Genomic DNA, 13244 nt, shown 5'->3' on the forward strand with positions numbered 1-13244 from the left:
ATGAACTCCATATGGATATAATTAACTCTTCTCAAGTCAGAATTGGCACAAACAGTCAGCTATTACATTTGTAACAATGAAAGACATTGTGAGTCCTGAAGTCTTGGAAATATATTTGCTGAAACAGTGAGTTAGGCAATCAACAACAAATTTGATAACTGATATATCAAGGCCAAACAGTCACTGGTTCCAACTTGTCAAGATGTGAGGATTTTCTTTTTTTCCCTTTTATATTGTTGTCAGCTGAGTACATGTGTATTTTGACCATTCGTTTACCAAAATAAACTGTCTGAAGACATTAACTTGGACTCTGAAACTGGCATTTTCAACTCTTGCAATCTATCCACTAAAGGGGCATTTACAGATCAACATCCGTTCACTTGTCACAGGGGAGCATTACTGTGTTCTAGGGCAGTCACTTTTTCAAAAAGTCAAGTTCAAATAATTAACTAGCATGTTAACCCACAGGACTTGCACACACTGCTTCTCAGTTGCCTTGGTGTCGCAATTTTCCGATCAGCACGAATATGCTCGCTACTGTTCTCCTCCATTTGATTTATTAGCTTTGTTTACAAAAAAAGGGCAATTAGGCAGCAAGAGGTCAAGCTGATAATGAATTTTAAGAACGCCCTCTGCTGGACCAAATGGCAAACAACTTCAGACGGTCTGTTGTGCTTAAAGACTCTAAATTTTGAATTTCTAAAAAAAAAAAAAAAAAAAAAAAAAAAAAAGGGGTCATTGCTGGCATGTCTGAAACTAACTAGAGCGTACAAGGTGTCGTCTGACTGTGTCTGAAGGCAAAAGTATTCACAGCTGTTCTGGATGACCACAATCGAAGGCCACAATCAAAGCCCCTTCTCAGTGAAGTTTGAATATGGGGGTAACACTTTTGGACAGCTTCTCTTCAAAGGCTTTGTTCAAAGGCATTTGTACATATAAAAAGTGACAAGTGACTTTGTGATAAAAGGAATCTTCAGGGAGGAGGTCAAAGCCTGCTCACTTTCACACCTCTGCACACCTGGCCAATCACTGCGTCAAGTGGACATGAATGTTGGACTGTTAGTTTTAGAAAGTTACAGAAACTGTACAGACGCTGCCCTCAAATACCAAATTTGGAAAGGTGCAGGGGGGGGTTACGTCATCAGGGTTATCTCTCGTTAGGTTGGTAATGCAAACTCCATTTTTACTCATAAAGTATTACAAACTGGGGTGTGGAATTTCAAAGACATGGGTATTTACCAGGTAGGACGGGCGAAATAAAAAGACTGTAGGATCCATTATTTTTGGAGCTTGACTCATAACCAGAACTTCAAGTCAGGATATCTCAGCTGCACCAATTTTAACCATCTTTCCCCCAACTTCACAGAGATGCTATAGTAAGTCACTAGAGTAGCTCTTTAATTAGAGAATTAATCAACAGATCAATCAAAAATGAAAAGAATTGTTAGTGGCAGCACTAAAATATATGCGTAAAAACCGATCAAGGCGCATGTTGTGATCACAATAATACTAAAAAAAGGTTAATAGCCCCAGTGACCTGCACTGGTGTCAATCCAGTAATGTGAGGTGACAGCTTGGTGACAGCAGGGACCGTGATTGGACCAGTGAAGGAGAACTGATGGCATGAAGAAATCTCAAATTACAAGTTAGCAAATTACAAATTCCCCTCTGCGCTGTATGAAACCTGCAGCCGGCTCGTACATCTCAGAGCAAAAAGACAACACATGGAGCAGCTCCCCACGTGGATTGAGAGCCTCTTGTTTGCATTATTATCCAATTTAATAGGCGACTGAACCTGAGGCTCATTTTAATGGCAGCCCTTCCTCTCATTATTCCAAACCAGAAGGAACATTAACAAACATTAGCACTTGAATACTGCGAACGAACACCTGAAACATTAGTAAACATGACATGTCTAACGGAGAAAAATGACCCTTGAATCTTGAAGCTGTTTAATCAGACTGTAGATTGTGGTGCGCTGCATTTAGCCGTGTACACTTGTAGTAATACACCATGCCACTAATCAATATTAGATGGGAGTTTTGTTGGTAAAAACATGCGTCAATGTAAGCAACACATTCAATCACACAACAAATGTGATGTTGGATGAATAATGTAGAGCGAATGGCTCTAACAGATGATGTGGCCTATCACAGCTCTGAGACAGCAGCAGCGGTTTACATTAGTGCGATGTCTTCTGCAGATAATATCTCCCTATCTGGTGTTTGCACTATTACTCTGTGTACATAGTCAGATCAGTGTGATCTCTCTCTTTGTTACTGCCTGTTGGTCAATTCAAACAAAAAATGAGCGCTTTATGTGATGCCAGCGTTGATGTGGCCCAAAGGAAAGAAGAAAAAAAACAAAAAACAGGCTCAGGAATGAAAAGTACGTGACTGGATTGCTGGTGGTCGATGTCATATGAAATCTCATGCTGCAGAAAAATAAGGAAACAATTCTACTGCGGTCAACCAGGCTAAATATGTTTCTAGTTAGGAAATGAATAGATATCTTCTGTGTGTGTGTTTTCTTAATGTGGCTACGCTGAGAACATGCAGTTCAGACGACTAGACAAAATAACAGGAGAGAGAAACATCTTGTCTGGTGGAGGAGCAAAAAAAATCTTATTAAACTGCATTTAGTTTGTATGTTTACGTAAAACAGATAGTTAAACTTTTTGGATTTGAATAAGTTTGGGTTTTACACATTTAAAGACGACGGAAGACTAATATCTATACATATGTTAGATATTTAATGTTTTGTATGCTTTGCAAAGGAGGATGAATTTCTACTGCAGCAGGCTGTTGCATCAGTTGTGTGCCAGTTTAAATGAAGCTTAGTTTGAATGCAGCACTGTCCGCTATGACAACAACACTCACATGCCCAGACGGTATATACACTGAAACAGCTTTTGCTTGCTGTAATCATTCCTACTGTCCATAAAAAAATCCATAAATATAAGTGGTGGGGAACAAAATGCCCAGTCCTCCTTCTGTGCAAAAATACATTCCACAGTTTATCTGAGGCTTCAGCAGCCTGAGTTAATCAAATAAAGTAAGCACCTTCCAAAGTTATGGTTTTTTTGTACAGAATTACAGTTTTTTTTTACTGATTTCCCTGACTCTTCTTTTTCCCCCTCACAGAAAGAGGGAATTTCATGCTAAAAGACTGTAACTTTGAAAGTTACTCACTAACTCACAGTTGAAGGCTCACATTACCTACAGATAAACTTTAGAATGCGTTTTCACAGAGCAGGATTGGTGTATTTCGTCCTCCATCTTTTACACTGGAGACATGTTAGGAAGGGATTTCAATGGCTACTGTGACCAGAAGGAATGATTACAGCACGCAAGATCTGTTTCAGCGTTCACATGGGTCCCTGACTATTGTTTTAAGACAGACCTGAAAAAATATGAGCCTATGTTTCCATTGTGGAATGATTATTGGAAGAGCCAGAGGAAAAATTTCTCAGTAGGCTATTCAAACATTTCAGATGATACTGACATGAAAACGCAGTATAATCAAAATAGTTGATAATAGCTGATTAGTTATTGGTCAAATGACTCATTGATTAATAAACTAATCATTTCAGCACTAAAGATATAGTACAGCCAACACAATAGCAATTTATGAGTTTATGTGACACTGTGAATCTGTTTTTGTAAATATAAACTGTCAATAAAGGTTTTTCACAGTGACGTAGAACAAAGTTTGAAGGACACTGAAAAGCTAAGAAATGTTTAAACATAAATTATGATAAACAGTACTTCAAATGATTACATTAATAAAAGCTAAATGAGGGGAAGTCATAAACGTTTGATCACCATCATTTCACTGAGCCACATAAAACTTGAATGCTGTTCAACTTTTTGGAGGGAAATTAGAAATTAAAGAGTCAAAAAAAGAACGCATTAAACACCCTGGGAGGAAAATGGGAACACCAGAACACTGACTGAAGTTAGAAATTGCCTGTCTCATTGTGGTAGGCCCTTTCCCGCAGTGTTGATATTATAAAGATGCACCCAAATAGCTATTTTGCAACACTGGATGGGCTTAGAAATACGTTCTAAACCCATTCAAATTATTGAGTCATTTTCTCAGCCATAAACTACATATTACAACTATCACATTCTGTCTTTTTGTTTATTGATGATTTATTTCTACAATATCTTCTGTGCGCTGAAACTCATCTTGAACTAATTTCTTTCTTATTAAAGTGCAAATTGGACAGCGTTCACTTTCAAACAAAGAGTAACCCAGAAATGAACTTTCCTATGATACATGGTAGACTCTTCCCTTTTCTTCATTCTCAGAAAACCCTGTGTATAAAAGTGCGTTTTCGGTCAAACCAACCTGCATCATGTGTGCGTTTTGCAAGTTCTGGAGTCCTTCTCTCAGGGTCTGCACTTGGTTCTTCAGCTGCTGTTTGTCCTCCAAACTCTTCTCCAGCTCGGACTCCCGCTGTTTTAATTCTTCCCTCATCTTCAACAGTTGCTGCAGAGAGGGAGAACGGTAAGCCACTAATGCTACAGTGAACTAACTGACCGTGACGATACCAACCTTGTACTCTTACTGCTCTGAAAGCAGAGGAACAGCCAGCCAATTGTTTTATTAATATTTAGCATGTAATCCCTACACCAGTAATTATAACTCTAGCTTGTTACAAAAAAACAATTAGACACTGAAGTGAATTATATCTTTAATAAACATTTTCTAGAGAGAATACAACTGTTTTATTCTATATTATTCCATTCTGTTGTGCAGTATGTGTCTAAGAGGAGTAATTTGCCAGATCTTTTGCTTGTAAATGCAAAATTATAAATTACACATAAAGGTAAAACATCATGAGAAAATGAACACTCATTTGCTTTGTATCCTTGCTTTGGGTAATGTAAGAACTGGTGTGGAGAAAGCTTTGATAGCTAATTTGTACTCTGAAGTTATCTGGTAAACACGGATGAAAAGATTCATCTCCTGCTGTTTTAATTTCAGCAATTAAAAAGAGGGTCTGCACGTCACGAGGGGGGTCTTTAAAGCCAGGAAGTTTCATCTGCAAGTTTTTTTTTGTTAAACGCACTATAATTCATGGAAGAGGAAAACAGGTTTCCAGTACATGCTGATAATATTTCATTGCAATCTATGTGGTTGCATGATACAACATGTGGACCCTGGCAAGGAGAGGTATCCAATTTCGTTGTCTTCCAATTCATTTAATCCATCCACCTATTCTTTTCATAAACACACCATGAGTGATGTAAGCTGGAAAGGTAATTACTCTCTGCAGGAAGAAATGAAGAGTAGGGGCTTAATGGATTCTTTTTTTCTAAATATGAATCGATCATAATTTCCACTGCCTGTGACAGCTAGCTAAGTGAGGACACTTGACAAATGCCACAATGAGTCAGTTTAATAGTTCTTCAGTATTTATAGCGGTATATTTCTAACATTATTGTGCTCGTTCTTTTACACATGTAAAGGTGGTCGTCATATAACCCACAGATGAATTGGTTAAGAATAAAAAAGCACCACGAGGTCCCTTTAATGGCTGCTCTATAGCTTCTGATCGTATCACACGTAGTAGTAGTTTGCCCACTTGATGTGGAATTGTAGCTGTTCAAATATAAAAGTCTTCCTCTTTTTTTTTGAGCACTTCCAGGAATTATTGTCCGTGCTGGACTTTTCCAGTTGGTGAATGGATCCTAGTAATCGTAGAATAATTCCACTTTCAAGTGTTTTGGTTCCTATGTGTTTAATATTTATCAGTGTCAGACACTGAATGTGTGTCTTGAAAGGCTGGTGGACACAACAATGGAAATAAGTCCAGGGTTTTATTGTTTATATCCCCGATAAAATCTCATATGTTGTATTTTCTAAATAAGTTTAGACATAATTAAACCCATTAATAGGTTTAATTTGTAAGAGACTAAAGAGACTCTCCAACAGCATTTGGAAGGAAACTTACTATATGACATCCAAGGCATATTTTCAGAGAACAAAAAAAAAAAAAATCTAATACTTTTCATTATCTTTCTTTGAATAAATGGTCTTAAGTAATTTTAATAGCTTTGGGTTTGTTGCATGTATTATCTGTGCACTGTAGCACACAACCCTCCAATCCCAAGTAAAACTTATTTCAACTGCGAATAAGCTTTCCAATAACCAGAGTAAATCTGAAAATATTATTTTTCAGTAGCTCTTCATAAAAGTCTAACAGCTGCTCCAGACAGCTGTACTTTTCTGCCTGTTCCCAGAAAGCTCTTGGTCTTCTTTTAAAGAGCCGGGCCTCATGAATAAATGACAGCTGTGTTTTTCATTGTGCATAGAAAATTCAATAGGTTAACCTGAACAACCTTGATCTTACAAAGAACCTGGTGAATAACAGAAACGAATATGAGATTTAACTTATTGTTGGACGGATGACTTGAAAAAAAAAAGTCTTTTTCTGTGTATGTGTGTATATATATATTAAGTATTACCTTCTGCATCCCTTGCAGAGCCTGCTGCAGGAAGCTGAGTTGTTGTGAGTGTGTGTTGTCCTCCTCACTCCTGATTGGTTGGTTCTTGCCCTGTTCCTGTTTGAGCAGCTCCACCTCGTTCCTGTAGGCGTCCAGCTGGCAGCGCAGCGAGTCGTTCTCCTCCTTTAAGGCTTCTGCTTGGGAAACACCTAGAGAGTTATACACAACGTACAGAGGACAGTATACAATGAGGTCTTTTTTAAATCTATAACACCGCAGGGGTCTCAGTTTCACAGAGTGGCTTTTGATCCTTACTTATCCATGACCTGGCTCTTTTGTGGAAATAAATATATAAATAAATATAAATATAAATATAAATATAATTTTTTTTAAATTTTATGTTTTGTGATTATGTCAGCGACTATGGCACATTGTTGAGTGTGTTTTGTTAACACGTTCAACAATGTGAACGACGTGTTCTGAATTTGCCGCCACTCTCATTCATGCCTCTGACCTCTTCTGCATAGCAACGGTGGCCTGTGCTCATGGGTACTGTAGCATTTAGAGCTGTACATCATGCTGAAATGATGAACACAAGATCATTTCTCTGAAGCACAGTGGAAATAGATAAAATTTCTTAATATAAACCTATATATGACTGTTACATCATCTGAGCGTGTCCTTCGTTTCTGTCTTAAGTAACATTAAGGATATTGCTTGATGAAAATTTTGAAATTCGCTGCCCTACACTTGCAAATTTGTTAAGATCTGTATATAACATACAAGAGTCCAAAATCTCAAGGTATAATGTTGTCATTTGGACACTCCCTCCACATCAGATAATCAAACTCCTACAGTATATTAACAGACTACTGAGAGCTGTGATAATCCCAGAGAGTTTTGTCCAAGAGCTCTTTGACCTGACCTATTGAGCAAAGAGAGGAGACAGTGGGAGTTATTATTATATGAGACCTGCTCAGCACCAGCGATGTCCAGTATTATCAGCTTGGCTCTCCCCCTGTGGACCTCGAGGGGAAGCTCTTTGGGAAAGTGCAATACACTGACTGGACTGGGGAGATAAGCCCCATCCTGTGTGAGTGTGTGCGTATGTGCATGAAAGCGTGTCGGGTTAGGTTTTGTGTGGGTGTTCATGAGTGCTGCCTGCAGTCTATCATCGAGGACCATTGGCAGTGTTAATGAACTCTCGCTGGGTGAGTGTGTGTGTGTGTCCATTCCATGTTTGTGTGTACTTTTCTTCCAGCAAAATGAAGGTTTGAGGTGAGAAGAGTATTGATCTGAGAGCCTCATCAACTTGGTGTGAGGAGATGTCAAACGCTTGGCCAGATTCTGAGCAATTCCCCTTCTGTTACATAACAGGCAGCACTATCGACCTGCAGATATCCACAAGCGTGCGTGTGCACACACATCTTTAGGCACACACTCACGCACCCGAGCAGTTCTTTTGCTTTCTATTCTGTACATGAGTCAGATGCAGAGCATCGATTCACTTTTTAAGAGGCTGCAGTCATAACACAGGTGTTTTCAGCGGAGCTGGCTGACGTGTAAACATGCCCCCTCTGCTTAAAGGTTAGTGAGTAAAGGGGGTGTAACAGTCAGCCTGTTAACACAAATATCAAGAAGTGCCACATTAACACCTGTCACCTCGGCCAATGCTGCATCATCAAGTGAACTGACAGATCTTTGACAGCCATGCTAATGACTGATAGCTAAATAGCAAGCCTGCAAAAGAGAAGGGGCTGAGCTCACGACTGCATTTACATACATTTGCATGCTGATTAGAGAAGCTGTCATATTAGCAAATGGCAGAGATCAGGCTGATTAAAAGGCAAGAAGAAAAAGTATGTGAAGAGAGCACAACAACACGCACAGACCACAAGCTGAGAGACAGCATTACGTGTGGTGGTGACGGTTATAGCATGTTGCCCTGGTGACTACTCGAGACCTATGGGTTATTATAATGGGCTTTGAGAGATTAGCAGCACCGTTTTTTTTGCTTCAGCAAATGCAAAGAGGCTCCTCTGAGGGAGAAACACAAGATTATGGCACTTCAGTGGTACCCCAATCTGAAATTAGATGGCAGCTGGCAGGTGTGGACAGATTCACACACACACACACACACACACACACACACACACACACACACACACACACACACACACACACACACACACACACACACACACACACACACACACACACACACTAATGAGTTGTTGTGTACATTCACAAGGGTGGACTTGGGTGGATGTCACTTACCAGCAATGTTCAACATCAAACCAGTAAAGCGTGTCTGGTGTAAGCACCTTGATGTACTCTGAATGTGTTTTTTATTCAGGTGGAGCTGTCAGATGGTTGTCAGATGCTTGGGGGATGATTACTGTCATTTCAGTCAAACACAGCTGCCTCCCTTAGTTATTTAAAACTGTGTTCATCCTCTGGAGATCATGATCAGTGTATGGCCTGTCATCTTGATAGAAGTGTTGAACTGTGAATGCCTACCTGAGTCCTCAGAGTCCTTGCTGTCAGGGGTGTCTTCCATGTCATCATCAGACATCTCCATCTCTTCCTCTCGCCTGATGCCCATCAGCTGCTCGTTGTGCATGTTTCTAATCTCCTGAAAAACACAACGGAAAGAGGGGTGAGTCAGAGCTGTGAGGCACATTTTGCCAGTCGGGGCAGGATTATCAGTGATGCACCTCTTTGATTTCACCGTTAATGTTAAGCATTAGCTGTAAGGAATATTTAAAAGAGATCAGTCCAGAACAAAGGAGTGGGGATGAATAAAGATGAAAAGTATGGTCTCAGAGCTGGGGCTCAATTCCTCTGGCACAGCAACAGGGCAGATGGTAGCACAAATATAGCCAGGCCCCACAGTTTTGTACTTCACTGCTCTTGTTATTTGGAGAAAACAACACATTAATGCAGCTAAGTATATGACACTGACAACCACAGCTCCTGTCAAAAACATCAAAGTACTACAACTTCAGAAGATACTGATTCAGGGGGACAAAGAATGACATGTGTGCACATCAAGTCTATTGTTGTTGTTTTTTTCTGTCCATTTTTAAAATTTTTATTCTAATTGAATGCCCATCTGGAAAAACAGGCAGTAAGTGAAAAACAAAAAACCTTCTCCGTTTCATTTCACCCTCACAGACAGACTCACTAATGACTACGTTTGTCTGGAGACCAGTAACCAGAAGCAGGTTTCAAAATGGTTTAAAGATTAAGGTCAACCCACCGAATTGGCTGTAAATGAGCCCGAACCCTCCAGGTCTGCGTCAAGAGAAAAGCAAAACAAACTAACCAGATCCTTGTGTTCCTTCACACATTGCATCAAACCATGGACATTATGTCTATGAAAATCAGTGCTTTCATGGGTTTTTAAATACAATTCAATTTTCATTCCCTATTGTGAGCAGATGTTTGAGTGTGTCTCCTTTAAAAGCAAAAGATCTAATGCTAATGGAGAAGGAGAGTGGAGAGCACAGCCAAAAATACTGTAAAGAGACGCACATTAATACTTTTTCTCTCAGAGAGTTGAAGGTCACACACACACACACACACAATAAAAAAAAAAAAAAAAAAAAAAAATGGCACAGAGATAAGTATCAGACATGCATTTAAACATGGGCGGATTGTGGAAGTGGGCAAAATGTGTTTTATTTGAATAAAATTTAAAAAAAAATACTTGATATGTTTTCAAGTATTTTGAACCTCGTGCTCCTCATGCTGACAGGCTGATGCCCACAATTTAGCTTTCCATTATCCTATTATTTGACTACACTATAATCTATAGTGTTCAACCTTAATCACGCTAACGTAGGTTTGCAGTAAGATGCCGCAGACTTCAGACAAATCGAAACACAACAACTGGCACAGAGCCAATATTAGCTTTTGAAGATGCATGTCTCTCCTGCAACTTCATATTGGCTCATTATTTAGTTTTTTTTTTTTTTTGAGAGGTTCATGCTGTGAGATTAATTATCCTGTTTACATTTGTGATTTGTACTTTAATATAGTGGTTTTGCACAAAAATCAACACTTAACTGACCTTTAGTGATGTATGGGGAGTGTACACAACTATATCAACGAGGATATCTGGTCATCAGTTTAGATGTAAAGGTTCAAACATTTAACATGTTTAAGAACAGATGTTGAACAGATGGAATTAAACAAGTACACACCGAAATGCACATGGGTATACAATTTGTACAAACAAAACCAGCGGATAGAGGCATTGGTGTTCTACCAATGAAGAAATTACAACAACAGCCTGAAAAATACTCCTAAAAAGCTAAAGGGAGCAAAAAGCTGCCCAAGAGTAAATAAACTTACAACCATCTGTCAGCTGACGTTATCAGCCTGAGCCCATGGCGGAGGTCAAACAGGTACTCTACACGCACGAGCACATGCAGACACACAACCATCTGGTGCGTGTGGAGCACACTGTGCACACACGCACATCAACTGCACACACACGAGCACACACGCCACATAAAAACACTGATAGAGGGAGGCAGCTGTTATTTGATTCTGCCTGGGAGCTGCAGCTACTCAACACCACGGCTTGTTCCTCCATATTTCACCTCCAGGCCAGAGAATCATACTGAATATACAATATGACTGAGAGTGAAACTGGCTGCCTATTTGATGATAAACTACCCCAGAGCAACTGGACTTACTTACTTATGCTCTTTACACTGGCCAGTGGCTGCCAATCTTGTACAGTGCGGCCTCTAAAGCACGTCAATGTGTGAAATTAGTAGATCTGGGAATATTTTAATGGAACAGTATCGGTTAAAATAACACCAATCAAAATCCAGCCCTTTCTTCATTGTGCTCTGTGCTGTTTTATCTGCCTCAGCCTGTTAGCGTTGTTGCTACTCTCTCCTTTAACAGCAGGGCTCTCCGGAACAAAATCCTGCTGGATAAGCCAGTGAAAATTAGCGTGTGTGAAAGTGAAATATTATTTAGGCGCAACGGTGAGTGACTCTACATTCAGACTCTGAGGCTGGAGAGATACATAGATCCACTAAGCTGCGGCACTCATTAGCAAAGCTGTGTAGAAAACATTCAGCTAGCAACTTCTCAGGTTCAGCTGGTGCTGAGTGTTGCTTTTGTCATTTCAGCTGTCACTAATTAATGTTAATTCAGTGAGTATCTTGATGATAGGCCTAAATAAAGATAGTTTGTGAGGGAAGAACCTCCACTCTGTGACAAGATTGTACAACCAAGTCTTCCTTTAGTTTCAACAAATCCAACAGAGTGAGATGTTGGTGTGCAGGCTGGCATTCTTGTTACTGAATTTTCATTCCTCTCATATCAATTTTATAAAGTTTACATTTATATACCATTACCTACAGTATTTTACTCAAGGATCTCATCAAAAATAAGGTGTCTGAGATTAATAACTCTAAAGCTGTGTTATTTCAGTGTGTGTGTGTGTTTTTTTTATTACTTTATTCAATAAATACATTATGACATCACCTTAAAAAGTCGGTGTTGTGAATTTATTGGCAAACAGTCACTTAGTGAAACACTCAGGAGACCCAAAGCGGCCTTACAATTCATTTGGGATTGCATTTCTGGGAATTTTATGCTCTTTTAGCTCTTTTTTGGTCTCTACCAACTTCTAAGATTAAGATCTTCTTTATTAGCTGCCACTGTATTTATCAGCTAGTCACTACTGTTGTCTCGCTGCTGGTTGGTGCTGGGCAGGTAGTGCACAGTTGGTCTTTAGAGCTTTTTATCTAAAAACACCCACCTGCTGCTACTGGAAAAAAACTAAACAATGAGCTGAATGGACAGATCCCTGAGGCCTGATGAAAACACTCTGCCATCCACATAATAGGTTTTAATACTTCCAGCTGCAGTGTACATATATAGAAAAGAGTGATTCTCCAGAGAGTAGATCCCTGAGAGACACTCAAGGCCTGAGCTAGGGAAGACAACAATACACAAGTGGTCTTTACTGACGTCATATAACCAGGCATGTACTTAATTATTTGCATATAAACATGCATCATTCAGCTTTCTACTTACTCATCAAGTATGTGTTGAGAGATCTCCACATCTATTATAAGCATGGTAAGTTCTAACAAACTGCTGGTACAAAATGGTTAAGTTTTAGATTATTTGACCATTCTCATAGTTCTGCTGCAAATCTGAACATTACAGAAACATTTTTTCTTTACAACACCTACCTGTCAAAGAGAGGTTTTGGTACAAGTTGATTGGTGCTTCTGCTGTGTGAGATTCTGATATTATTACTGTGTGTGTGCAAGTCTGAATTAGACACTAAATTCCAACTTTGTTTGTTGTTTTTCATACTGAGGTTCAAAGAAACTTACCAATCAGATATGATCATATATGGTCCATTAGACCCAGGACTTCAACACACTCCAGACCCTCTTTCTAAGAGCGATACGAAAGCAACTGGATATGCTTGAGGTTCTTGAAGATGTTTCACTTCTTGAAGATTTTTCAAGAAGGGGAGGGATGACAGAACCTCAGGCAAGCCCAGTTGCCTTTGTGTAGCATTTAGAAATACCATAACCTGGGCGAGTGTGAATCTTCAGACACTCCAGACCCTCCATTACATCCAACCCATCATCATGCTAATTAATGCTCCTTTTGGCAGAGAGAAAAATGGTGAGCAGATAGTGGATGACAAAAATACTATTAGATTTGAAAATGAATATGCTTTTATATCATGTCTCAAGATGCTCCCCTGTAATTATCCACTCAAAAAGAAGAAAAGAAAAG

The 13244-nt window shown here is 39.4% G+C and overlaps 1 protein-coding gene across 5 annotated transcripts in view; it reads right to left on the bottom strand.

The window, feature by feature from the left end:
* The window catches only part of enox2 (ecto-NOX disulfide-thiol exchanger 2), a 160997-nt gene that overhangs the window by 7259 nt on the left and 140494 nt on the right, over positions 1-13244 (bottom strand). For 4 of the 5 annotated variants that reach the window (XM_041048649.1, XM_041048650.1, XM_041048653.1 and 1 more), the window contains 3 exons: positions 8976-9090; positions 6477-6664; positions 4354-4494 (listed from right to left, as the gene is read on the bottom strand). In XM_041048649.1, the coding sequence (XP_040904583.1) occupies positions 4354-4494; positions 6477-6664; positions 8976-9090 (444 nt within the window). The remainder of the gene's footprint in view (positions 1-4353; positions 4495-6476; positions 6665-8975; positions 9091-13244) is intronic. The other variant, XM_041048652.1, reaches the window with a different exon arrangement.

This window comes from Toxotes jaculatrix, chromosome 10 (genome assembly GCF_017976425.1).
Source record: "Toxotes jaculatrix isolate fToxJac2 chromosome 10, fToxJac2.pri, whole genome shotgun sequence".
Lineage (NCBI taxonomy): Eukaryota > Metazoa > Chordata > Actinopteri > Toxotidae > Toxotes > Toxotes jaculatrix.